Consider the following 23,434-nt stretch of genomic DNA (forward strand, 5'->3'; position numbering starts at 1 on the left):
CGTGTCATTCGCGAAAAAACAGGTGTTTGTCAGGCCCTCCAAATTTGGTGGCCAAACTTTCGTGAGCGGCTCCGGTTTGTGTACTGCATTTAAGCTCTTTCAAGTTTTTAGCGTGTCGGAAAGCTTATGCTGCTTCAAGATATCGCGTGATTGCCGTCACGCCATACTGTCTGATGACAGTTCCGTCCTACGCTCATCAGACTCACGCCATGTGACGTCACAGAACAACTACTGAATATGGATTATTCGCATCGCAATGCTATAAAAAACCAGTTCGGTGTGTTTCTGTCTTTGGTGACGCTGTTGCTGAACCTTTACCTCTCCGATCAACTTAAAAACCGGTTCTCATTGACGGGGTTTTGAAAAAGTAGGGCTCTCATACATTGTCTTATTGTGTCATCCCGGATATTGGGTTGAATTTTTGAGCTCGAGATGAAAATATGAATGGATTAAAAAACTGCACTGGAGTTTATGTTATGGCTATGCGAATCTTCGAAAAAATGAACCAAAATCTTACGTAGGCTGGACAATGTGTTGTGATTATTGGTTTGTTCTATTGTTACCGGTTCCTATTCAACAACTGATTCTGTAAAATAAAATAAATCTGTTTATTTATTCAGAATTAGTTACACCACTTCCGATTTCGTATTCAGTGGAAGAATAATTGAACATTTTATCGCTCATCTTAAATATACATTCAGAAACTTGTGACACTACAGCTATTTTAAATCATCGATAAGATGCTTCAACTTCGAATTCTCATATCGACGAATTCTTGAAAAGGATTAGTCGACGAGAGTGTATAGTTACAAACGTAGTTTGCGATTTCCTGCTGAATTCAAAGTTTTCTTTTTTTTATAGAAAGGCAATAAAAAAGGATCGAAAAGCCAACTTTTGATCGGAGATCCGGAGACGTCTAGTTCCGGTTCCGAAGATATGATGGTATACGTGACGTATCCGATAAAACGCATTTTTCGTTCAGTTTTCTCTGAGTTGGCTGAACCAATTTCTTCAAGCTTAGACTCGTTTGAAAGTTACGTTTGGACTCTGGATCAAACTCGAAGATTTCTGGTTCCGAAGATAAAATGATATAAGTGACATAATCGATAAAATGCGTATTTTTCTCGCTGCTCAAGTTTCTCAAAGATGGTGTAACATATTGCCGCTTAATCGACATTTTTATTGTATCTTTTTATGTACCATTTTAAACTCACAAGTTACTTGCTGAGTACGTTTTATACTTATGTTTATTCATTTGCTGTCTTGCTTGAAACATAATATGCATTCTTTAGTTTGCCTTCTTTTTAGTGCACTTACTTGCTTGCCTCTTTACATCATGGTTATTTGCTTATCTAATGAATTACCTAATTATTTACCCACCTAAATACTCACTAACCTTCACTGACTTATTTAACAATATTTTTTGCTCACTCAGTTCTGATACTTATTTTTACTTTCAATCATCTTTCCCTCTGTTCTTCCTGTCTTCATCATACATTCCGATTTTTTCTAATCTTTTTTTTCAATTAGTTCTTATCTTCTTTCTTGTTTCTTTGTTCTATACTTATTTGCTTTCATGTTGTCTTACTTACTCATTTACTTTCATTTTCATCCGCTTTTTTTTTGCTTATTGGCTGATTTTTCTTACTTACTTAATTATACCTACCTAATTTTAGCTTATTTGCTTTTACTTGCTTACTTTCACTTTCTTTCTTCTTTTCTCTCTCTCTGTTTTGCTTCTTCTGTTCCTTCCTTTGGGCATTTGTTCTCGTATTCTTTCTTATTTTCTTACATTCATGTAGTCTTACTTACTTATTTACTTGTTTACATTCAAGTCATTTTTTATGCCGGACATACGTGCCGCTTGAAACAAATTTAAGACTATCGGCTTGAAATTTTTTTTGAGGTTTCTAGTTTTTATGCCAAATATTTTAGAAATGCATGAAATGTCGAGATTTGGTGCTATCTAAAAAGAACATTTCAAGTCCTAGATAGTCGATTATGCTTTTTGCTTAGTCACTTAATTACTGATGCACAAACATACTTATTTACTCAGATTGCTGATTTATTCACTTGCTTACATATATTTATTTATGACCTTACGTATTTTTAATCACTTGCTTACTTACTTGTTCACCGTCTTACTTACTTACTCATTTTCTATTTTATTTATTTTCTTACTTACCTATTCACTCCACATCCAGCTCCGGGCAGTGAGATGGATTCGCCTCTTTCGGTACAACATGGACTGCATTCGCTTCATACCATTCCAAAATATCTTTAGCGTAGTGACAAGATTCCAAGTCAGGACAGAATAGGAGAAAATGTCATGGCTGCGTAAGAATGATGACAATCGCTTCTTTAGGCATTCTTCGCGGTATTTTTCCTTGTTTACCGTTCCGGTAGTGATTAAGCTTGGGATTGCTCGACCAGAGCTGCATATTGTCTACCAAACCAAATATTTTTTGGGAAACTTGAAATTTTTCATCGTCCTCAAATGCTCCAACACGACGTACCGTTGCATGATAGTATGAAAAGACATTCCAGAAAGCTGCTTAAAGTCTTCCAGCACATCAGTTTCATCGTTCATTATCACGCAGGAAAACTTCGTCAAATATTCGCGATACAACTTGCGAGCCGTCACATTCTGTTTATGATTACGATTCAGAACAGTTTTCACCTTGCCGGTGCTTGAAAGTATGCACGAAAGTTAGAGTCATTTTTATTTTTCTTCGGGAATGTTTACTTCACCTTCTCGTCCTTCATGGTTATTCCTTAGATCCGTTTTTGTTCCGCTCCCAGACTTTCTTGCTGTTGTCAAACTTGTATCGAAATATTTAGGAACGTCTTGCATAAAAACCAAACTGTTTGCAAGTTTTCTTACTTACTGGTTGCGACCGCACACAATTGCTTCTCGCACTTACTCTTTTTTAGACTCCATCTTCGATCTAAAAGCTGGAAATAACACCAAAAATTGATTTTACAAAATTAACGGTAATCAGTCTAAGAAATAGGGGACGGGTATAGCGTGATGGGTAAGTAAATGCCTTTCACGCAGCCCGCCTGGGTTCGATTCGAAGAGGTGAATGACATTAATGTTAAAAGCCTCTATAATAGAAAAAAAATCTAAGAAATATTTCTCGCGTTGATGAAATATTTCCCGAATATACGTATTCAGGGGCGAAGAATTTTTTTTCTACCTCAGTTTTGTAAACTTTCATCTTCTTATTTTAAAATGTACATAATGTAGTCAGGCACATATCAGTCCCGAAAATCAAAAACAGACCTTCTGCATTAAAACGCTCATTCACTATTTGGGTGGTTCTCATTCGTGGTGAGTTGTCGCCTTCTCAAAACCAGCAACAGCATATTATCAATAATCACATTCAGCTTCTGAATATTTGATCAGGATTAGAGATCTGAGTTATGGATTGGATTCTGGAACTGAATTCTGAACTTAATTTAACTTTCAGGTTCAGAATTTAGTTCGGGAATACAGGTTCAGAATGTATAACTAAGACTCTGAATACAAGGATTCTAGAATTACACACTAATCTTAATTCGGTCATTTTTGGGGTTTGAACAGCTGAGATCGGTAATCCAATTGAAGTGTGTAGTTTTTAGGAACTGGTTTCTTGACTAGATACTGGAACTGAATTTAGTTCCTTAATTTATGTTAATTCGAGTTAAGAACTCTGATTATTAAATTCTATTTCAGAATTTTGGAACAAAATTCATAATATGACTGTTATATCTGTATTCTAGAGCCAAATTTCAGATCTAAACTCCGAACCTGAACTTTGAAATTGAATCAAATTTCTGAATTCTGTTTTAAAATTCAATTCCTGAATTCAGAATTTAATTCCAGAATTCAGAATTTAGAACCTGCTGGAACTCAATTCGGAACATGAATTTCGAAACTGAATCCTGTTCCTCAATCCAGGTTCGGAATTTCGTTCTAGAATTCGAATATTGAAATCGGAAAAAGAGTATAGTTCCCGAATTCTATAACTAAATTCTTGATATGGATTGCTAGTCTGAATTTTGCAACTGAATTCTGAACATGCCTCAGGTTTCGAATGTAGTGCTTGAATTCAGTTCTAGTTTCTGAATCCTGGTTAAAATTTAGAGGCTTAATTAAATGATGACAAATAGTACATCGGATAAATTTCGCAAATCATTTGTTTTAGAACCATTAAAATTAATTGTAGGATAGAATATGTTTATCATCAATTGTGGAAACGAAACAGTAAAAGCTGTAGAATTCACACAAACTAATAACTACACACATGACAATATTTTGTGAATATAAATGTTTTTCATGCACACATTTGGACTAGAAAATTGGAAACAGTTACTTTACACTTTCTTATTTTGAAAGCAAAACTATATGTTTATATAAAAATACGATCTCATTAATTAAAAAATCAATGCATTTCAATTTAATTTGACATTGAACATTTATATGCTGTCTAAATTTCCTTATTTTTCTGTATAATACAAATGATTATCGGTATTCGGAAGTGTAAAAGAATCATGTAAAATTTATTTGTATTCACGCTCTCCAGTTACGTTTGTGACATTACCAACCCGTGTTTTTGTTCGATTCTTGCAGAAAAGATGTTTCAAAACAATTTTTGCATTGCAAAATTCGGGTCAGGCTTTTGCACTAATTGTTTTTATCCGGTTTTGCATTTAAAAATACTTAAACGGGTTTTTCAAACTTGTCCGATTTTTGCATTCAACCGTTCATATATTCTTTTCTATTTTCAAGTAAATTTGGTTTCAAACTGCCTCCGATCAGAAGGATCAGAGTTTGAGAATTTATGTATCCGATGGTTTTTTTTCAATTGCAGTGATTGTTTTAGTCTGTTTCCCCTATCCGGTCACTCTTCCGGAAATATTTGGACCAGTGTCTATCAATACTTGCTGGTGGTATTTATAGCTCTTCAGAAACATCGCCATGACATTCATGCATGTGTTAAGCTGATATACAAATGATAAACAGTAAATATTGATTTATTTCCTTTGTAATAATTGTTAGTCATATAGAAGCTGGGCAGTGTATGTTTGCCTGTGTGATTCTGTTCATGGAATAACGTTAGATCACTGACGAGGCATGTTTGCGATTTGTACGTCAGTGGAATCAATCTTAGCAGAGGGTTACGTAGAGAATGTTTTCAGCCATAGAATGTTTACTGTATTGTGTGTTCGCAAATATCATAGGCACTTGTAATTATTTAGATTTTTTTTTATCAATTTAGCAAAGTATAGAAATATTGATCCTTCTATTCCTTCCTACAAATTGTCATTACTATTAGATCTTAAACTTGAACTTTTTGGATTGTATCTTAAATTTAATTTGGAACTAAAATGTTGAGACCATACATTCCCATCTTCTGAACCCACTGCACTACTGCATCATATGTAAAGAGAATTTTGAATGAATTTATTTCTCCTGTAGTAATTGTGTCATATCACAAATATGGACAGTGAGGTACTAACCACTCATACAAACCATTGGACTAACCACTTTTTCCATCTGTATCTATACCACAGCTTTGCTCTGTCATTTAACCATGTCTAGAAGTAGTACGCACAACTAATTAACCAATCGACCCCATGTTTTCCTTGCTCGTCCCGTTCTCCTCAAGGTGGCGCTGTTCGCTGTCAACGAGAGGCGCTACCGAGTGCGCCACGGACGTCCACCGCCGCCGGTGCCATGCATTCCGACGCCACCGGCCACTCCGTCGTCGGATGGTACTGCGGACGAATCCCTTCCAGCGCCCAATGACTTTCTATCCTTGATCAACGGCTCCGCAAGCGCACAAACGTCCGCCAACACAACGCTGCTGTACTATCCTCACATTCCGGATCGCCGAATGTCTCCGCGTTCGAGCCCGAAATCCAAACTACACAAGGAGTTTCGGATGATCGCTCCCAGTTCACCGTCGGCATCGTCGTCGATGTCGTCCATATCCTCCAATCTAGGATCGTCGGGCAGCGCGAACGGTTCTATGCGCTTCCAGCGGCGTCGGCGACGTCGGCGGAGAAGACGAGTTACTGCCGTGCAGCCCAAAATGAATAGCATCATCGCAAGCAAGCCCAGTGATGACGACGACGACGACGACGACGATGACGAGGCTGACAATGGTGAAGCTGAAAATCCCGAAAATGAGCACAATGTTGCCGAGACTAATCAATTGTCGTCATCCGGCACTGCCATCAACGGGATCACACACGATCAGGGGCCAGACGAGGTGGAACCAATATGTAAGATATTGCTTTTTATAATATGATGTTATATGCTTCAATGTTTATTGTTAATTATTGTATGCCTGCATGCTTCCTTCGTTTGGTTTTAAGTTTGTTGCCTTTGTATATATAATACTGTATGTATATATAATACTGTTATTTTTGAATAACTAGTGACTTGATATCAATTTTTCGGAGGTAATAAAACCGCAATCATTTTCATGAAGCTCATAGATTGCAGTATAGCTGAGCTGAGCTGAGCTGAAGTAGATCGCCCGTAGTTGCACTTCGTGATTGAATGAGTGGAAATGTACAATGAACCAAGAAAATGAAGCTTGGGAGAAGCAAATCATGTTCACTGTACTAACCCACTCACTCCTAACTTTTTATTAAAAGTTCAATAACGACGCTGGCTGCGACCAAAGGCTGTGCTACTGAGGGAAAGGAAGGAATGTTAGTCCGATACTCGTTGTTTCTAGAGACCGCGGGTACCACTGTATCTCCACGAGCATCACGGGATAGGAGAATTGTTAGTAGGAAGGGAAAGAGATCGGGATATGTTTTGGTAAACAATATGATCTCAACAAAAGCTGATTTTCGATACTCAGGAGAAATATAAGTAAGAAAAAATCGTGTTTAATCCACCCAACAGTGAGATGATACCAACAATTGAACAATTCGTATATGTTTTTTTGCATGAATATTCTTCGGTGTTTAATTCTCATGGCATTATTTTAATGACCGTCGTTATAAGCGGTAATTTGAGATTTTAATCACTCACCACCCTGAAACGTGGAAACTGCAAATCGGATCGAGTTTGAATCCAAACGTGTGACAATCGATTAAACACTCCATGAGATGTAGAAGTAAGTTGCTACTTATAGTTTTTCGTCATTATTTACGGTACTTCCAGAACCGGTATTCAGGAACCAGCACAACCCGAAACGGTTCATACGCCGTAAACCAACATGACGAACAAATTGCAACAGTCTTGAGTCCAACTTCTATATCGGTTTGAATTTAAAAAACTCATCACCCTGTAATTCACCAATCTTGCATGGGACCATAAGTCTTTCAATTTGAATTATTGTTTACGAAATTCGATTTGGCTTTTTTTAGGAAAATGATTGAGCTTTGAGAAACAAATCTGCAAACCCGAAAAACCTGACTAATCCATGTGAAATGGACACTGTTATACTAATCAACCGGAAGTTGGATCTGACTAAAAAGCAAGACCCTTTATTTGAATCTTAGATGGTTCTTAGATTTCAATTGAATCCCTGATCGGTTCAGCCATCTACGAGAAAAATGAGTTACATCATTTTAATCTCGTTTCACATATCTGTAGTTCCGGAACCAGAAGTCGGATCCAAACACAATTCAGGAACCCTGCCCGGGAGCGCACGACTTTTCATATGAATCTGAGTTTGCAGAAAACGGTCGAGTCATCTCCTAGAAAATTGAGTGAAATTACTTGTCACACACGCATTTGCTCGACGAACCGATTCGAATGGTATATGGGTGCATTCATTGCTTTAAGTAGTTGAAAACAATATAATTATGGAACTGCCTTCAACTCGAAAATTCTGCCATCATTTGGTTTACATATGTCACATTCGAACGATTATGCTGCCAAAAACGAACCGTGCCAAAATGTCACGAAAAAGGATGCTGTACACAGTCACCTTGGTACCCAGAAACAATTGTATGTTACAGTATAAAAAATCGTGTTTCACGCTGCTCCCAAGCACGGCCCTGTCATACAATGTACAAAACTCCCTCTGCTGGAATAGGGGAAAAAGTCGCTTAGACAAAAATGTCGATATTTCCGTCAAAAATGGACGGATTCCAACAATCTATGGCTTGTTGGATAGCTACTACCGTGCGCAATCTAAGTCTGGAAACATTTTCTGCTTTCAAGGTCAAGTGTGACAGTGTAAACTTAAAAAGCAAACATCCGCTCTCAAAACCATTCAATAGCGTTCCAGGTGATGGGGAGACCCTTCATTTGCGACCAGTCTGACCAAAATCGGTTCAGCCATCTCCGAGATCTCGACCTCTTCGTCGACAACACACATACATAACCAGTCACCCACCCAATCAAACACAAACACACACACACAGAGGTTAGTAGGTAATATAAAATTTCTCCAAGGAACGATCTCACCAGTATCTTTTTTTCTCCTGCTCACTCTGCTGTCAGCAACGCGAGATGAAACACGACCACTGAAAGAAAAACGAAACACTCGCGAATGAGTCCGCTGCCGACCAACACTAAACTTTCAGTCTGAATGACACGATCAACTTGTAAACCTTCACATATTCCATAGAAATCCGACAACACCGACAATGACACGCAGACGGCACTTCGATCGGTTAACAGGTTCACACCGTTGAGTTTTCGGGCGGTAAATTCTCAGTCTCCACCGCTTGAGCGTCTTCAGTTTCGCGGATGAACATTATTCAATAAATAGCACGCTCAATACTAAACACACACTTGCCACACCTGCACTATTACTCAAAATAACTATTTCAAATAAAATTTCAACTATACGTATCAAACAACACATTGAAATTATACTTTTTTGAGAGCAGCATCGAGTCATCTCATCGCTTTCCCAGTGATGCCAACTCTCCTATTTCTGAAGCGTCATAGATTGCAGTATAATTTAAAAATTTACTGATTTATTTTAGGTTTTGTGTTAAGACAACAGACGCTGTCCTGAACTAATTTTTTTTTCTTTTCATCATGACCAACGAAGAACAGACTGAGAGAAGATAGATAAATAAAATTGCGAGAAAGGATCGACAGAGACAGGACTCAAACGTACCTACCACCAACCGGGGGTATGCTTTGCCAACTAATCTACCTTGGTACATGTGAAAAATACATTCCAGATGGTAACCTGAAAAAATAGCGCGAAACAACGTGCATTTTACTGTGCACGCGACGGTGGAAGTTTATCTTGTATCTCAAATCTCGATCTGACTGTTTCAACCGTCTCTGTACTTACTTTGTTCCTCGTTAAGGCTGGAGTTTGTTTTATGTCGCTGGAGTGTGTCTTTTCAAGCCGAACAACATGTGAAAAGATTGCTCCTCTTGAAGCGTTTACAGATAAATCAAACTGTGTTGGTTTTGATGATTTATCTTTGGTTTATTGTTAAGATACTAGAAGCAGTCTTGAGTACTACAGGGTGTATTCGAGAAAATGGCACACCGAAAATTGTCATAGTGTTTTGTTCACACCTATCAAGCTTCGTTATCAATCATGTCATCGGAATAAAATATACTGGATGAATTGGATGATGTGAATATGAAAAAAAAAACTAAAATTCTCACTTCCAAATAGCCAACTAAAATCTAAAAGTTGAATTGGTTGTGAACTTAAATTATGGACAAGAGACTCGTGTTGCGAAAATATCTTATAATCAAATATCACCGATGATAAAAATCATGCGCGATTTTCGACATCGATTATCACTATCCGCAAAATCAATGATAATTATAATCACTCGAAGAGAGTATGGGCAAAATCTGATCCAGTTCAATATCACTACAGTGATATTCCATGAACTCACACATGATAATGAAATGACAATCATTCAAATTCATTCCCACGATTATCATCCATGAAGCGGTTTTCACTGAAACTTGATGATATCCATTGAGGTGAGAGAGGTCTTGAAAACCAATTTCAATCAAACCTTAATACACTATATTAGTATTCTTGGAACTGGTATGATGAATGGGTGTCGAATATCGATGTTTGAAGTCATTTTGAAATTCAAAATGGCGGTTCGTCAAAATTCTTCAAAATCCATACTTTATGGGAATATTTGAAACGCCAATGATGAATTGGTGTCGAATATAGATGTTTGAAGTCATTTTGAACTTCAAAATGAAAGGGTATGATGAATGGGTGTCGAGTATCGATGCCTGATGTTATTTTGAACTCCGAGATGGCGCCTTTCGACTGATTGAAATTCTTCAAAATTCATACAATATGGATACTTTTTGAATGGGTATTATGAATGGGTGTCGAATATTGATATCAGGAGTCATTTGGATATTCAAAATGGCAGCTTTTGGTTCGTCAAAATTTAAAAAAATTCATGTTATATTGGAATTTTTGGAACGGGTATGATGAATTACGAACGAGTGTCGAATATCGATGTCTGAAGTCATTTTGAAATTCAACATTAACTTTTTTGCTTTAGTGATAGGATGCCAAATCTATTAGCGTAGTGATTAGATGCCAATTGAGCTACGCTTACGCTTCAATGCTCCTGGCAACGACGAAATAGTAAAGATTTTTTTTAAATATTAGGAAATTGAATGGAATTTATTTTTCTTAAAGCTATGTTTGACTTGTTTAAACGGTGAAAATCAACATAAACCCGGTTTTTTTTACTTCCATGTCTACATATATCTAGAGAACGGCTGCTTCCAGGAAAAAAATCGTTATGAGCAAATTTATGTCTTAATCTGTAGAAGTATATTCTGGTGTTTAAATGACTGTTTATTTTTATCAAAAACCTTTCAATTCACACTAACCGAATTTGCACCAAATTTTTGGTTGATTTTCTAATATTCTGGAAAAGTGTTCAACTTTTTTGTACAGTGTTTTACAGTTTTGGAGTTATCAGGGTTTGAAGAAAGAGTACGCAAAAATACATACGACCTTTTCAAAAATCAGTCTTGAGTTGAATCGGTCTCTCCATCGGTGCAAAATAAATGGTTTGCCATTCCAAAAACTAGAGATGGGCAATTCGTTCGCGAACGGTTCAAAAGAACTAGTTCTTTTGAAAGAATGAACTAGCTATAGTTCTATTTTCGAGAACGGTAGTTCCCCTGTTCAAAGTCGAGGGATCTTTTTTTTTTGTTTTTTTGAGCTCGCTCAACCTTTTTTCAAGAACGATACTAATAAGAAAAATTCATTACGAAACCTCTGTTTTACTTCGAGGGACCTTTTTTTCCTCGCTTAAGCTTACAAAAGTTCTCGTTTAGTCTTTGAACAAACAATGCAGAATCATTGCATGCATGGCTAGTGCTATGGATCCTACTGACACTAAGAATCCTTCCAGGTCGGAGCTCGAACATACGACAATTGGCTTGTAAGACCAGCGTCCTATGCATTGAACCGCCAACCCGGCACATTTAAACAAACAAACCAACTATGAATAGAACGAATGAACGGCTCTGGAGAACTAGTTCATTCAACAGAACTCTGCATCACAGAACGGTTCTTTGAAATGAACTGTTTTGCCCATCTCTACTAAAAACGTGTGTCAACTTTCGATCAAATTGAAAAAAGTCGATTCTAATTTCTGCTGTAAATTTCTGGAATTGCTCACAACAACAAAAAACAACGTACTTAAAATACAACATCTCAATGAACCATTTAGGGTAGTAGAAAAATCATTTGGTCAAGCTCCAAGAGTCCAAGATCGCAAATTTATGTCGATGGAATTTGCCTAAAATACTTCGTAGAAAAACATACGCCTGCAATTTGCTATCGCTATCGCTTATTAAATTTTTCACATGTTATTGTTTAATCTGTCTAACAAACCACTGCTGAGAACCGCACAATAGACTGCCGCTGTCGTAGGCCCTTCCTTACTCTATTATCCTATGCGATATGTTGACCGGTTTCAGAAGTGTAAACAAACATGAGAGTCAGGCCCCTTCCCTTGAACCTCCCGAAAAAACCTTGAACGAGCGCAGTACAGCGGGCGGCTGCTCTAGAAATATTCTGGTTTACTAGCGAATGTTTACGTGTTTGACACGCGTTGTTTCTTAGTTTTTGTCGCAAAGACACACAAACGTTTTAGCTGATGCGCGTTGATTTTTTTTTCTGCTGATAGGAAAGATGCCAAACGCGGTTCGGTAACTTTGGTAGCTAGAAACCGGTTCACTATCAGTGTGTAACCGGGCTGGCTCGCTAGTTACTTCCTGTTTCAGTTCAAAGTACATGCCTGCAGGTTGATTGCACAAAGGCAAACATAGGGCATTTCAAATAGATCATCGACATTGCCCATTAATTGACCCCGTCGTGAGCACGTGAAATGACTCGTGTTTCGTAGATCAACTTCTAACTAAGCAGTTATCAACATCAGGAACGAAACAAACGTCTATCTCTCGTCTCGGTTAATAGTTTATCAGCTGGGAACTTGACTTTGCTATTTTCGTTCAATTAATTCTAATCAAGTTCGAATCCCGTTAGTAACATGACCTGTGGAAAGGCAACGCTCTGTGAGGCTTGTTCTGTACTATTGGATGGTAAATTCTCTCACCTTAAATTGTTTAAAAAAGTTTTGCGGTGTCATTAAAAACATTGAACTTTATTCGATAATTTCTTTTGTTTCCATTTCAATTCCAGCGATGCCATGGTTCGGCATGGACATTGGCGGTACACTGACGAAACTGGTATACTTCGAACCAAAGGACATCACACCGGGTGAACTGGATCAAGAGGCCAAAGTCTTGCGCAACATCCGTCGTTACCTGACGAAGCACTCCGCCTATGGCAGCACCGGTCACCGTGATACGCACCTACAAATGGATGACGTAGAGATTCGAGGTCGGCGCGGGTCATTGCATTTCATTCGGTTTCCAACGGCAGAGATGGACAAGTTTTTGGCGCTGGCGCAACGGAAAGGTATGGCCCAGCTTGTGACGACGGTTTGTGCGACGGGTGGCGGTGCCTTTAAATTCGAGGATGCATTCAAACGCGAAGTAAATATGAAGCTTGCCAAGTTTGACGAACTGGATGCCCTCATCAAGGGGATACTCTTCGCCGAGATGCACAATCCGTGTGAGTGTTATTACTGGATGAATGCTAGTGATATTAGGTAGGTATTTGTTTATCAATACCAATGTCACTTCAATTGAACTCTATGGTACTTGTTGTAGTATAAGTACAAAGAAAAAGTTTGACTTCAGTCAACCTTACCCGTTCATTTTGGTGAATGTGGGGTCGGGTGTTTCGGTGCTAGCGGTACGAGGACCGGATAACTACAAGCGTATTTCCGGTACTAGTCTTGGAGGAGGAACATTCCTGGGTCTGTGCTGTCTGCTAACGGGGTGCAACACGTTCGAGGAGGCTATCCAGTTCGCCACGAAGGGAGACCATACACGAGTCGATAAGTTGGTGAAAGATATTTACGGCGGTGATTACGAGAGGTTTGGCCTACCCGGAGACTTGGTGGCAGCCAGGTAATTGTTGTTACTAATGTTTTGGTTTAAGATGTCACATAATTCACTGTGTTCTGTTTTCAGTTTCGGACAAATGAATCTTGCCGACAAAAGAGCTTGTGTAACAAAGGAGGATTTGGCTAACGCCACTCTGGTCACAATAACAAACAATATCGGTTCTATTGCTCGGATGTGTGCCAGTAACGAGAAAATTGATCGGGTATGTTTATGATGTATACAGTACAGGAAAACTACTAGTATGTATAGAATTACCACCAATCAGTACCATCGTTTTGTTTCCGCTATTTCTAATCAGCGCACAGTGGTCCAAAACTGGAAAAAGATGGTCAAAAGTCAGTACTGACTTTCACTGATTTTTAAGAGCTAACGTGTCTTCGAAGAATTTTTACAAGATTATATTACGCTTCTTTTGAAAGTGGCACCTTAATTTTTGTTAAGAGAGTAGTACCAATTTCGAAAAAAAAATTTTTTTTTCACAAAAAAATGTTTTTTTTTTCTATCTCATTTTGAAGAAAAAAACATCTGAAGTATTTCTGCTGAAGATATAAATAATGCAAAAAATATATACGTAGAATCTACCTCTATCACCTAAGTATCTACTACAAAGTGCGCATAAATACGCATAAACAAGCTCATGCTTGCACGCGCAGCTTTAGCAAATTGTTCTGATTGTTTTGTTTACTGTTTGACAATTGACAATATTAGAAAAAAATCTAAGTGGAACTCGATGCAATTTTGTAGGCCTTTTCAAAGTTAGTTTTGAATATTGAAAATCCGAAAAATTATAAAAAGTTTGACACATATTAAAAAAAATGGAACAATGTTTTCCAAACAAAAAATGAAAATGTATTGTAAAAGTACAAACGAAGAGATTTCATTTTTAAACGTGTAAATAAATTGAGTTATCGCGAAGCAACACGTTTTTTAAGACGATATGTTGATCGTGCAACGCTCACTTAGAGATGTGCGAAGCAGCTCATACCGGTGAGCAGCTCCGAACCGATCAGCTCACTAAAGGGAATTGATTCAATGTATCAGCTCATCAGCTCATTAAGATTGAACTGAAGCTTCGAGCGCCGTTTTTCTTACGCCGTTTTTCTTTCATATGCATGATCGAGATCATTGATGCACAAAGAACAATGCTATGCGAACTTACTTGTCTGCGAGTTAATATTATGTCATATTTGAGAATATCTGCAAAAGTGGCATCCCTGAATGTACCTTAGCCTACTGAGTGAGAGGTAAAATTTCTTATTGACAATGGCTCATTCAATCTGTTAAAGAAGGATAGATACACATTTGGAAGAACGAACAAATGCTCATGAACACATTTCTTCTCATTTATAACTCGCTCTTCAAGAGCCAGCAGGGAATTTTTTCAAAAATCTGTGACCATCCAAAAACTCTCACTATTTCCTACCGCTCTGTAGTTTTTGGTGCTAAATTGTGATCAATTTTGAAAATCCATGATCGATTTCAGAATCTGTGTAAATCTGTGACTATTTTCATAAATCTGTGAAAATCTGTGCCATTTTTTAAATCTGTGCAAAAGGTTGAAAATCCGTGAAACACAGATTAGTCTGTGAACCTGGCATCCCTGCTTACGAGTGCGGTGAACTGGTGAGCTGCGGTTCTCTTAAAAAGAGCTGTGAGCTATCAGCTCACTTTAAAGATTCAATTCACTGGAATAGCTCAGGAGCTAATTGCACATCTCTACGCTCACTGCAAAAGTGAGTTACTGAAATAGCAGACACGTGACGCCCTCCGTTTCTTAACCATTCATGGTTTCAGCATGGCCATAGTGAAAATGAGTCACACGAATAGTACTCAGGATAGTTAGTTAGTTTTTCTTTATTAAAGAGACTTTCAGCCGGTGGCTGGTTCGTCTCTGCTTAGAAGCTAGGTGGTATAAACAATTAGGTGTGTATAGTACATGTAGTATGTCACTGCTTAAATCAAATCTGTTCGAATAAATGTGTATCCTTGAGGAAGTTTATAAGTGCGGCTAAGGAAGTAGGATCGTTACTCAGAGCTTCTCGGATGTTTTCTGAAATGTTCCATTGCGTTCGGGCACCTTGATATTGTGGACAGTGACATACAAAGTGTTCTACTGAGTTATGCTGATTACATACGATGCATGATTTCCGGAAGGGACCCTCGGTCCCCATGTTGTGTGATGCTCTACAGTGTCCTGTTCGTAAGCGGGATAAGATTTTTTGTTGCTTTTTGTCTCCGACGTCTTCCCAACGCTCGACATCGTTTTTGATTTTCCTTATGAAAAGTGTTCTGTTTTTCCACCAGTCGGTGGCCCATGTTGATCTGAGCTCAGATGATATCCAACGTTTTAGGTCTTTACCTGGGACTTCGTTAGTATAAAAGGGGGCCTTTCTTCCTGAGGCAGCTAGACGGTCGGCCTCTTCATTTCCGCGGATTTTGCAGTGTCCTGGGACCCATATGAATACTGTGTTGGCTGGTGTCAGAGACTGGATATACTGGATCCATGGATGATTGCAAGTGTCAGAAGAGAGAGCCCTGACAACGCTTGCCGAGTCTGTGAAAATAGCGATCGGTTTTGAATCTGGTGCGGGCGTGGTTGCAGCGATAAAGGCCGCGGCTGCTTCTGAGGAGAAAACGGAACATTGATCTGGGAGACGGAAAGATGAACCGGTAACAAGATCTGTGACACCGATTCCAACTCGATCATTAGCTTTTGAGCCGTCCGAGAAACGAACGTGGAAATTCTTGTAGCGAGTTTGTTGTAGTTCCGTGACTGCTTTATTGACCGCAGAGGGGTTAGCGCCTGCTTTAAAATTGTTCTTAATGGTGAGGTCGATCTTTATGCGGGGTTCGTTCCAGTCTCTGGCTCCATTCCAGTGGAATTCAGCCACCGGGGGGAGCTCTTGATTGATGTCTCTTGATAGAAGTCGATTCGCCTCGTCGAGGAGAAAGACTCTGTCGCAATTTGAGGTAGTTCTTTCTAGGAAGCACACGGCTCTTTTGCTGATGGTTTCTGTTACTCGGAGAGAGAAGGGGAGTCTGCCACTTTCGATGCAGGCTGCCATACAAGGAGTGGAAGGTAGGAGTTCCGATGTTATGTTGATTGCTTTGTTGTACACCGGTGATAGAATTGATATGAGAGAGTCCGTCGATATACCCGTCAGCTCGATACCGTACATCAGTTTACTATCTACGATTGCATCTGCGATGCGGAATCTGACATCGCGATTGTTCGATTGGTGTCGGTTGCATAGTGCTCGTAGCAGATTCAACCTTGTCTTACACGCCTGTTTTACCTCTTTAAAGTGGTCGTTAAAGGTTAATCTACGATCAATTCTTATACCGAGGACGCGTGTTGAAGATTTGTTCGGGATTGCAATTTTGTTGGCTATAACAGGAGTTCGGCTTGGACGATGTCGTAAGGAGCATATGTGTGTTACGGTGCTTTTTTCCGGAGAAAGTTGAAAACCGGTTCGAACTGTCCATTTAACAACAGCTGTTACGGCTGCTTGTATTTTTCTTCTTAAAGCTATCGTTGTTTTGCCAATGGCAACTAACACTACGTCATCTGCGTATACGAATATGTAGATTTCCTTCGGGAGCTCATTAAAAATTCCGTTCATTGCTATTAAAAATAAAGTAACGGATATAATTGAGCCTTGTGGTACGCCGGTTTCTTCTGGAAAGACCTTTGATCTGTGGTTACCTATGACGACTTGGAAAGTTCGTCGGCGGAGAAAATTTCGTAGGAAATACAGTATGTGTCCTGATAGACCCCACATAGCGAGTTGTTTAATTACTCCTGGTGTCCAAGTGCGATTGTAGGCCTTGGCTAAGTCAAGTGTGGCGATTTCCGTATGCAGATTAGCTGTTTTGGCGTCTTGTAGGACCTGTGCTAAAGTTGCAAAGTAAGTTCCGGTGCCGTGACCTGGTCGAAAGGCGTGCTGACGATGGTCAAGGTAGTTTCCGTTTTCAAGGTAGTGGACTAACCGGCGGTTGACCATTCTTTCTAGTATTTTACTAGAGCAGCAAGTTAGGGAGATCGGGCGGAAATCTTTGGGGTTGAAGCGGCATTATTTTTTGGAATTGGTACAACTAAACTGTGCGTCCAGTCGATTGGAAGCGTGTTGTTTGCCCATTCCTTATTTAGAAGACGTAGTAGGGTGGTTTTTCCTTCAAGGGGTAATTGTTTTAACAGAGGATAACCCACTTCATCAGCGCCGGCTGATTTGCCCTTGCTACGGGCTAATGCGTATTCGAGTTCTGATATACGAAACGGTTTGTTGATATCGAGGCGGTATTCGGTGTCGTCTGGTATTATAAGATTTGCCAATGAATCGGTAGAGCATTCGTTCTTGCGAGTGAAAGGGCTGTCATACTTGTTTAAGGCCGACAACGAAGCAAAATAATCTCCTAGTACGTCGGCTATAATTGCGGGGTTTCTGATTACTGAGCCATTGAGATTGAGAGACAAACCGAGAGTTTTTCGTTTGCCACTCAAAGCGTTAACCCTGTTCCATAGGTCAGCGGGGGATTGGTTGGAGTTTATGCCGTCGAGGAATTCTTCGAATGATTTTTTCTTAGCGTCTCGAATTAGTTGCCGACATTCGTTTCGTGTCTTACGGTAGTGTTCGGCGGCTGCCGCTTTTGCCGGGTGTTCATCTGTGATTCGGCGAAGGTTTCTGAGTGCCTTTCTTCTTGCTTTAACTGCTAGTTTGGTTTCGGTTGACCACCAGTGCAATGATTTGCGTCCGACTTTAGAACTGGTTTTAGGTATCGTGGTACTGGCCGATTGGTGAATCAACTGCACCAGTTGAGACACATCTTGTGGGGGTTGCGAAACCATTTCTTGTTGTAATGAGAGGACAAAGCTCTCCCAGTCTGCTTTCTCGTAAACCCATCGTGGGCGACGTGTGGTCTCTGGTGGTGTGTCTGCTACGCGAATCGTGATTGGATGGTGGTCACTTCCTCGTGGATCGGAGCTTGCTTGCCATAGTAGCTTGTGTGTAATGCTAGGGCTAACCATGGAGATGTCTACGGCGGATGTACGTTGTCCACTGGTGAATGTCGTGGATCCATCATTAAGTATTATCAAGTCTAATGCCTCAGAGATATCAGATAAAATAATGCCTCTGTTGTTAGGGATGACACTTCCCCATTTTGGATGATGACCATTGACGTCGCCTAGTATTAGCTTTGGATCTTGTATGGTTTCTATAGTTTGTAAAAGACGATTTTGAAGGTTTGGTATCTTTTCACATGGTAGATATATTGATGCCACCGATAGAGGAAAGGGGTATTCGATCCGAACGACGACGATAGGAAGATCTGTATTTGGTTGAACCACGGAGAAAGGAATGTCCTGAAGTACTCCTATAGCTACGGAGTGGTAGATGTTTGTTCCGCATTTGTATGTCCATCGATATTTTCCGGATAGTAAACGGTTCAATTGTTCCACGGTAGTACGGTGTGCTTCTTGTATTGCGAGAATCATTGGAGGGTTGTCCTGAATGAGTAGTTCGAGGTCACCTAAATTGTTGTGTATCCCATTTATGTTCCATTGTAGGACTAATTTAGTTCGGTTTGGTTGTTGGTTACTGGTTTGTTCATTTGGCTGATGTAGTTTAGCGTATGATCGTGAACAAGAGAGATCCGGCGATGTTCTACTGGAAGAGTTGGGCGTTGCTGGTGATGACGAACTGGCATGGTGAGTACTGGTCACTGCTGCTATTGATGATGTGCTGGCCGGGGTGATTGCACCGGATCCGTAATTAAGAAGTAAAAAACGATCGTATTTTTCAGCGTTGCGTGTATCCGATGGTGCGGCGAGCGGATGGGTGTCCACGGGGTTCGTCATTGCCCCACCGCAGGAAGGCTTCGGTGAGGGGCCCGCCGGCGGCAGAGGTAACGAAACTGTGTTTCCGATTTTTTTTCATTCCCACGTTGTCCGAAGGGGAATAGGCAGCACTGCCCTTGTCCGTCCCTCTTCCGACGCGCCCGGGATGTAGAGGGGTGTCCGCCGGTTCCGGTGGTAGTGTAACTTCCGCACCGACGGTGCCTCTACTGTCCCGAGGAGAAGTCGGGAAAACTAGAGTCTGAGCGGGTTTACTCTTTTGTGTTCCGTGTGAAGTCACAATGTTAGGTTGGTAGAGGTTTTCTTTCGGCTTTGAGAGGAGAAATGTTTCCTGTGTGAGGTTGCTTGCATTTAAAATGTTTGATGCAGTTGACGGTTCAGTCAACTCAACGATGTATGTGGACGGTGAGTTATTGATTGATTTTGTGTTCGTTGTTGTTGTTTGGGAAGTTTAAAATTGCTGGTATGACTAGTTTTCCGGAGTGTGACTGATTGCATGAGTTGAAATTAGCGCTGGTTTATTCTGACATACTTTCATCCCAGCTTGAGGCAGGGAGATTGATGCTTATGTCGTTTCCGGTAGGTTGTTTACTTTTGGGTCTATCCGATGATCCATCGGAGTCCATCGGAGAATGGTTTCTTTTGGAGTGTTTTTCAGACGGAGTTTGAGGTTGAGGTGTTGGACTGGTATCACTGTCGTACATATGGTTTGTTTGAGTTTTAGGCTGACTAGGCTTCTTGTTTGGTTTTTTACTGCCGGAGCGAACTAGAGAAGGGTTCTGAGACGTTGTTGGTGATACTTTGTCTGTTTGTTCACGTTGGTGGTCGAAGATGTTTCGGAGAATCGATATTTCCTTGTTCTTGTTGTTTAGTTTAGCTTCGAGGTCTGTAACCTTGGCAACAAGATCTTCGATAGTTCCATTTTTCCTTACGAGGTTTAATCGAGAATCCTTTTGCAAACATTTTTCTAGAGCTTTGATGCGTTCATCTTTCTTCTTCATCTCTCTGGTCAGAGAATCCATTTTGGTCATGAGTTCGGAAATAAGATTTCTATCCTTATCGAGCGGTTCGATGGGTGCGGTAGGACAGTCTCTTTTAAGTAGCTCGTTTTGGAGTTTATCCACTTTAGCAGAAAGCTCCTTAATTTGTTGATCTTTACTGGCAACGGTGATGGATGCAAAGGATACATGGGGGTGAGCTTGTTCGTATAGTTTCCTGGCCAATGGGTAGGAAATACCTTTGTCTACTTTTAGTCTCTGAATGTCTTGTTCTTTGCAATACTCGGGGCATTTTCGGCTAGATATGGGATGGTTATATTGATCGCATCGTTTGCAGTAGCTTTCGGCTTCACATTGGGTGTTATCTTCTATCGGGTGGTCTTTTGAGCAGTGTCCGCATGTTGGTGAGCTTTGCTGACAACGTGGACGGGTGTGTCCGAAGGACCAGCACTTGAAGCATTGCAATGGGGCTGGGTAATATGGACTTGTTTTGCATCGGATCCATCCGAAATTAATGTGTGAGGGGAGCACTGTACCGGCTATCGTGAGTATTATGGTTGGTGTGTTTTCCTTTTTATCGGCGACGCGTTTAGTTATACGGCGAATGTCGCGAATACCTTGTCCGGATAACCATTGCTTCAACTCTTCATCGGGCATATCTACGACGTCTCTGCATCTCACTACGCATCGGGTCATATTAAGAGTAGGGTGTTCTGTGATTTTGATTTCAGTTTTATCGATGAGTGAGGTTAGGTCTAATAGTTTTTTTATTTGAGCTTTACTCCGTATCTTGAGGGCATACGTTGTACCTTTATTTTCTGGAAAAGCACCGTCGATTTTCGATCCAACGCAATTTTCTACTGATTTCCTTATCAAGAATGGGTTTTTAGGTAAAACACCCGATATTGCTTCCATGCGAAGCACGTGAATCGGACCGGAAAGGCCGGTTTTGTCCATGTAGTCCGGTAGAAGGGGGCCGGCAAAGCCATTATCGAAGAAATTCGAGCAACTTTCCGTTTGTTCCCCAATGGGGGGAAAAGGATCAAGTGCCTTCGCCATGAGCGGCGAGGCAGAACAGGAGCCTTGATGTATATCGTAGATTTCCGCGGTAAATGAAAGGTTAGAACACAACCTCAATATCGAGCGGGGCACGTGCTAATCGGCACTCCGAGGAGGCCTATCTTTGTGCGTGGTTCGGCAAGTAACGGCAACAACGGGATAATCACCAATTATTCCAAAAAACTAATTATTGAAAAATTTTCCTCCGAATGTCGAGTTGTCGTTTACGCACTATAGAATACGATGAGACAGAAAAACGAAATGTGATGAGCAGCAACGATATATGAACCGATCGCTTTGAGTGTTCAACACGAACCGTAGTACTCAGGATGTTCTCATTGGAAAATAAATTGGATTAGGAATATATGTAAATCCACCCACGAAAAATCTACTATAATATTGTTCGTTGTATCCTCCAGTTAGGTCTGCAATAGTACCCACCCTCCTTTTTTCATCTGACTTTAATTCAAACATTCCACATCCATTAAAATAAAAAATTCTAATCTTTAGGTTTAGATTTAGTTTTCAAGTATTGGCATTACATTCCTTTTGTGGAATTGTATCATTGCATGGCTAGTACTACGATCCTACTGACACTAAAAATCCAGCGCCCTATTCTACTTATAATGTTCTCAGGACGATAAAATAAACATTGGACAAACAAAGAGAACATTAGGAGCACATCACAGAAATAACGAAAGCATCTAAGGAATTTGAAAAGGGATTACCGCACCATTTCATATCAAAACTAGTCAAACTTGTCTTTTCCAAAGACCAAATTCTTAGAAATTAGATACTTTCTGACTAGAAAAATTCAAAAACGATTCCACTTCTTTACTACCTTTACCGAGACCAAGGAAATAAGTCTTCCTGGCTTTTCATGTTACTACCCACACACAGAGAACACTTAACCTCTTCCAGTATTCTAACTGTTGACACAAAGTTACCTACTCTCGTTTTATATGAAAGGAACAGCACTGCAGCATTCCTTCGATAAACTTGTACAATCTATACACTGAAGAATTATGTAAATAAAATTCCGAAATACGCGTATCTGTATCATAACGGTCATAGTTAATTAAAGAGTTTAATGTCGTTTTCGCTTGATGCCAAACCTAACCCAGTTTCCACTCTAACTGCTGTCAATTTGACAATGTCAAACCGTTTGTTTGAAGCCAGTTTTGAACCTAGGTTCAACGTTGTTGAACTGAAAATCGAGTCAGTTTCGAACCCGGTTTTTATATCAGGTTTGCTTGAACCCTCGTTGCTAAGTGCGAAATCAACACGGTTTCATGAAAAGTGTTTGTTTGATGAAACTACCCTGGGTCAGTTACAGTTTTCTCAAGCGAAAACGACATAAGTTATTTTTGTATATTGCTAAGTTATTACCTACTATTAACTTAGCAAATTCAGTTACCTGTAATAGAAATACATTATTTACTTGAGCAAAAGTTAAAAAAAAACACAGCATCGCTATTTCTTTCGAACAGACTTAGAACTTATATACTGATGAAGGTTGCAAATAACAAACCGAAATACTAGTATCTGTATCTGTGACATTAATGGCGAAATAGTAATGATTGTATAGTGCAATTGAACTTGAACTTGAGCGACCACGCCTGGTTGCTACTCCGTTACTAATCGGGATTAGCTGAGATTGTACAGGGAGTTTTCAGATGATCCGACCTGGGACTGGTAAATCATCCTTCAATGTACATCTTCTGGTAATCCCAGAATTCATAAATCAGCACCGGCGCCGGCCAGGCCCGAACGTAGATCGTCTAAGGAATGGGAAGGGAGGTTAGTCCAACACTTGTTGTTACTAGAGGCCGTATATACTACTGCATAAAAATTTCAGTATTGGTAGTATTCGCGCGCGACTCAGTCGCCCTTATTCTGAATAACGACGTATTGGTTTTTCGATCGAATATGGTTCGGTCGAATCCTAGCTACCTTTGATTTTGCTAGCGTATTAGGAATACGAATGAAATACGACCAAAAAAAACGATACGACGTTATTCAGAATAAAGGCGAGTATGTTCCGGTTTCAAGATG

The 23,434-nt window shown here is 39.9% G+C and overlaps 1 protein-coding gene across 1 annotated transcript in view; it reads left to right on the plus strand.

The window, feature by feature from the left end:
• The window catches only part of LOC131439549 (pantothenate kinase 3), a 69,148-nt gene that overhangs the window by 39,773 nt on the left and 5,941 nt on the right, over window positions 1-23,434 (plus strand). Inside the window, exons 2-5 of the mRNA XM_058610701.1 lie at window positions 5,655-6,273; window positions 12,636-13,107; window positions 13,169-13,471; window positions 13,535-13,670. Coding sequence (XP_058466684.1) covers window positions 5,883-6,273; window positions 12,636-13,107; window positions 13,169-13,471; window positions 13,535-13,670 — 1,302 coding nt within the window. The 5' untranslated portion in view covers window positions 5,655-5,882. The remainder of the gene's footprint in view (window positions 1-5,654; window positions 6,274-12,635; window positions 13,108-13,168; window positions 13,472-13,534; window positions 13,671-23,434) is intronic.

The sequence above is a fragment of the Malaya genurostris genome, chromosome 3 (assembly GCF_030247185.1).
Source record: "Malaya genurostris strain Urasoe2022 chromosome 3, Malgen_1.1, whole genome shotgun sequence".
NCBI classification, from domain to species: Eukaryota; Metazoa; Arthropoda; class Insecta; order Diptera; family Culicidae; genus Malaya; species Malaya genurostris.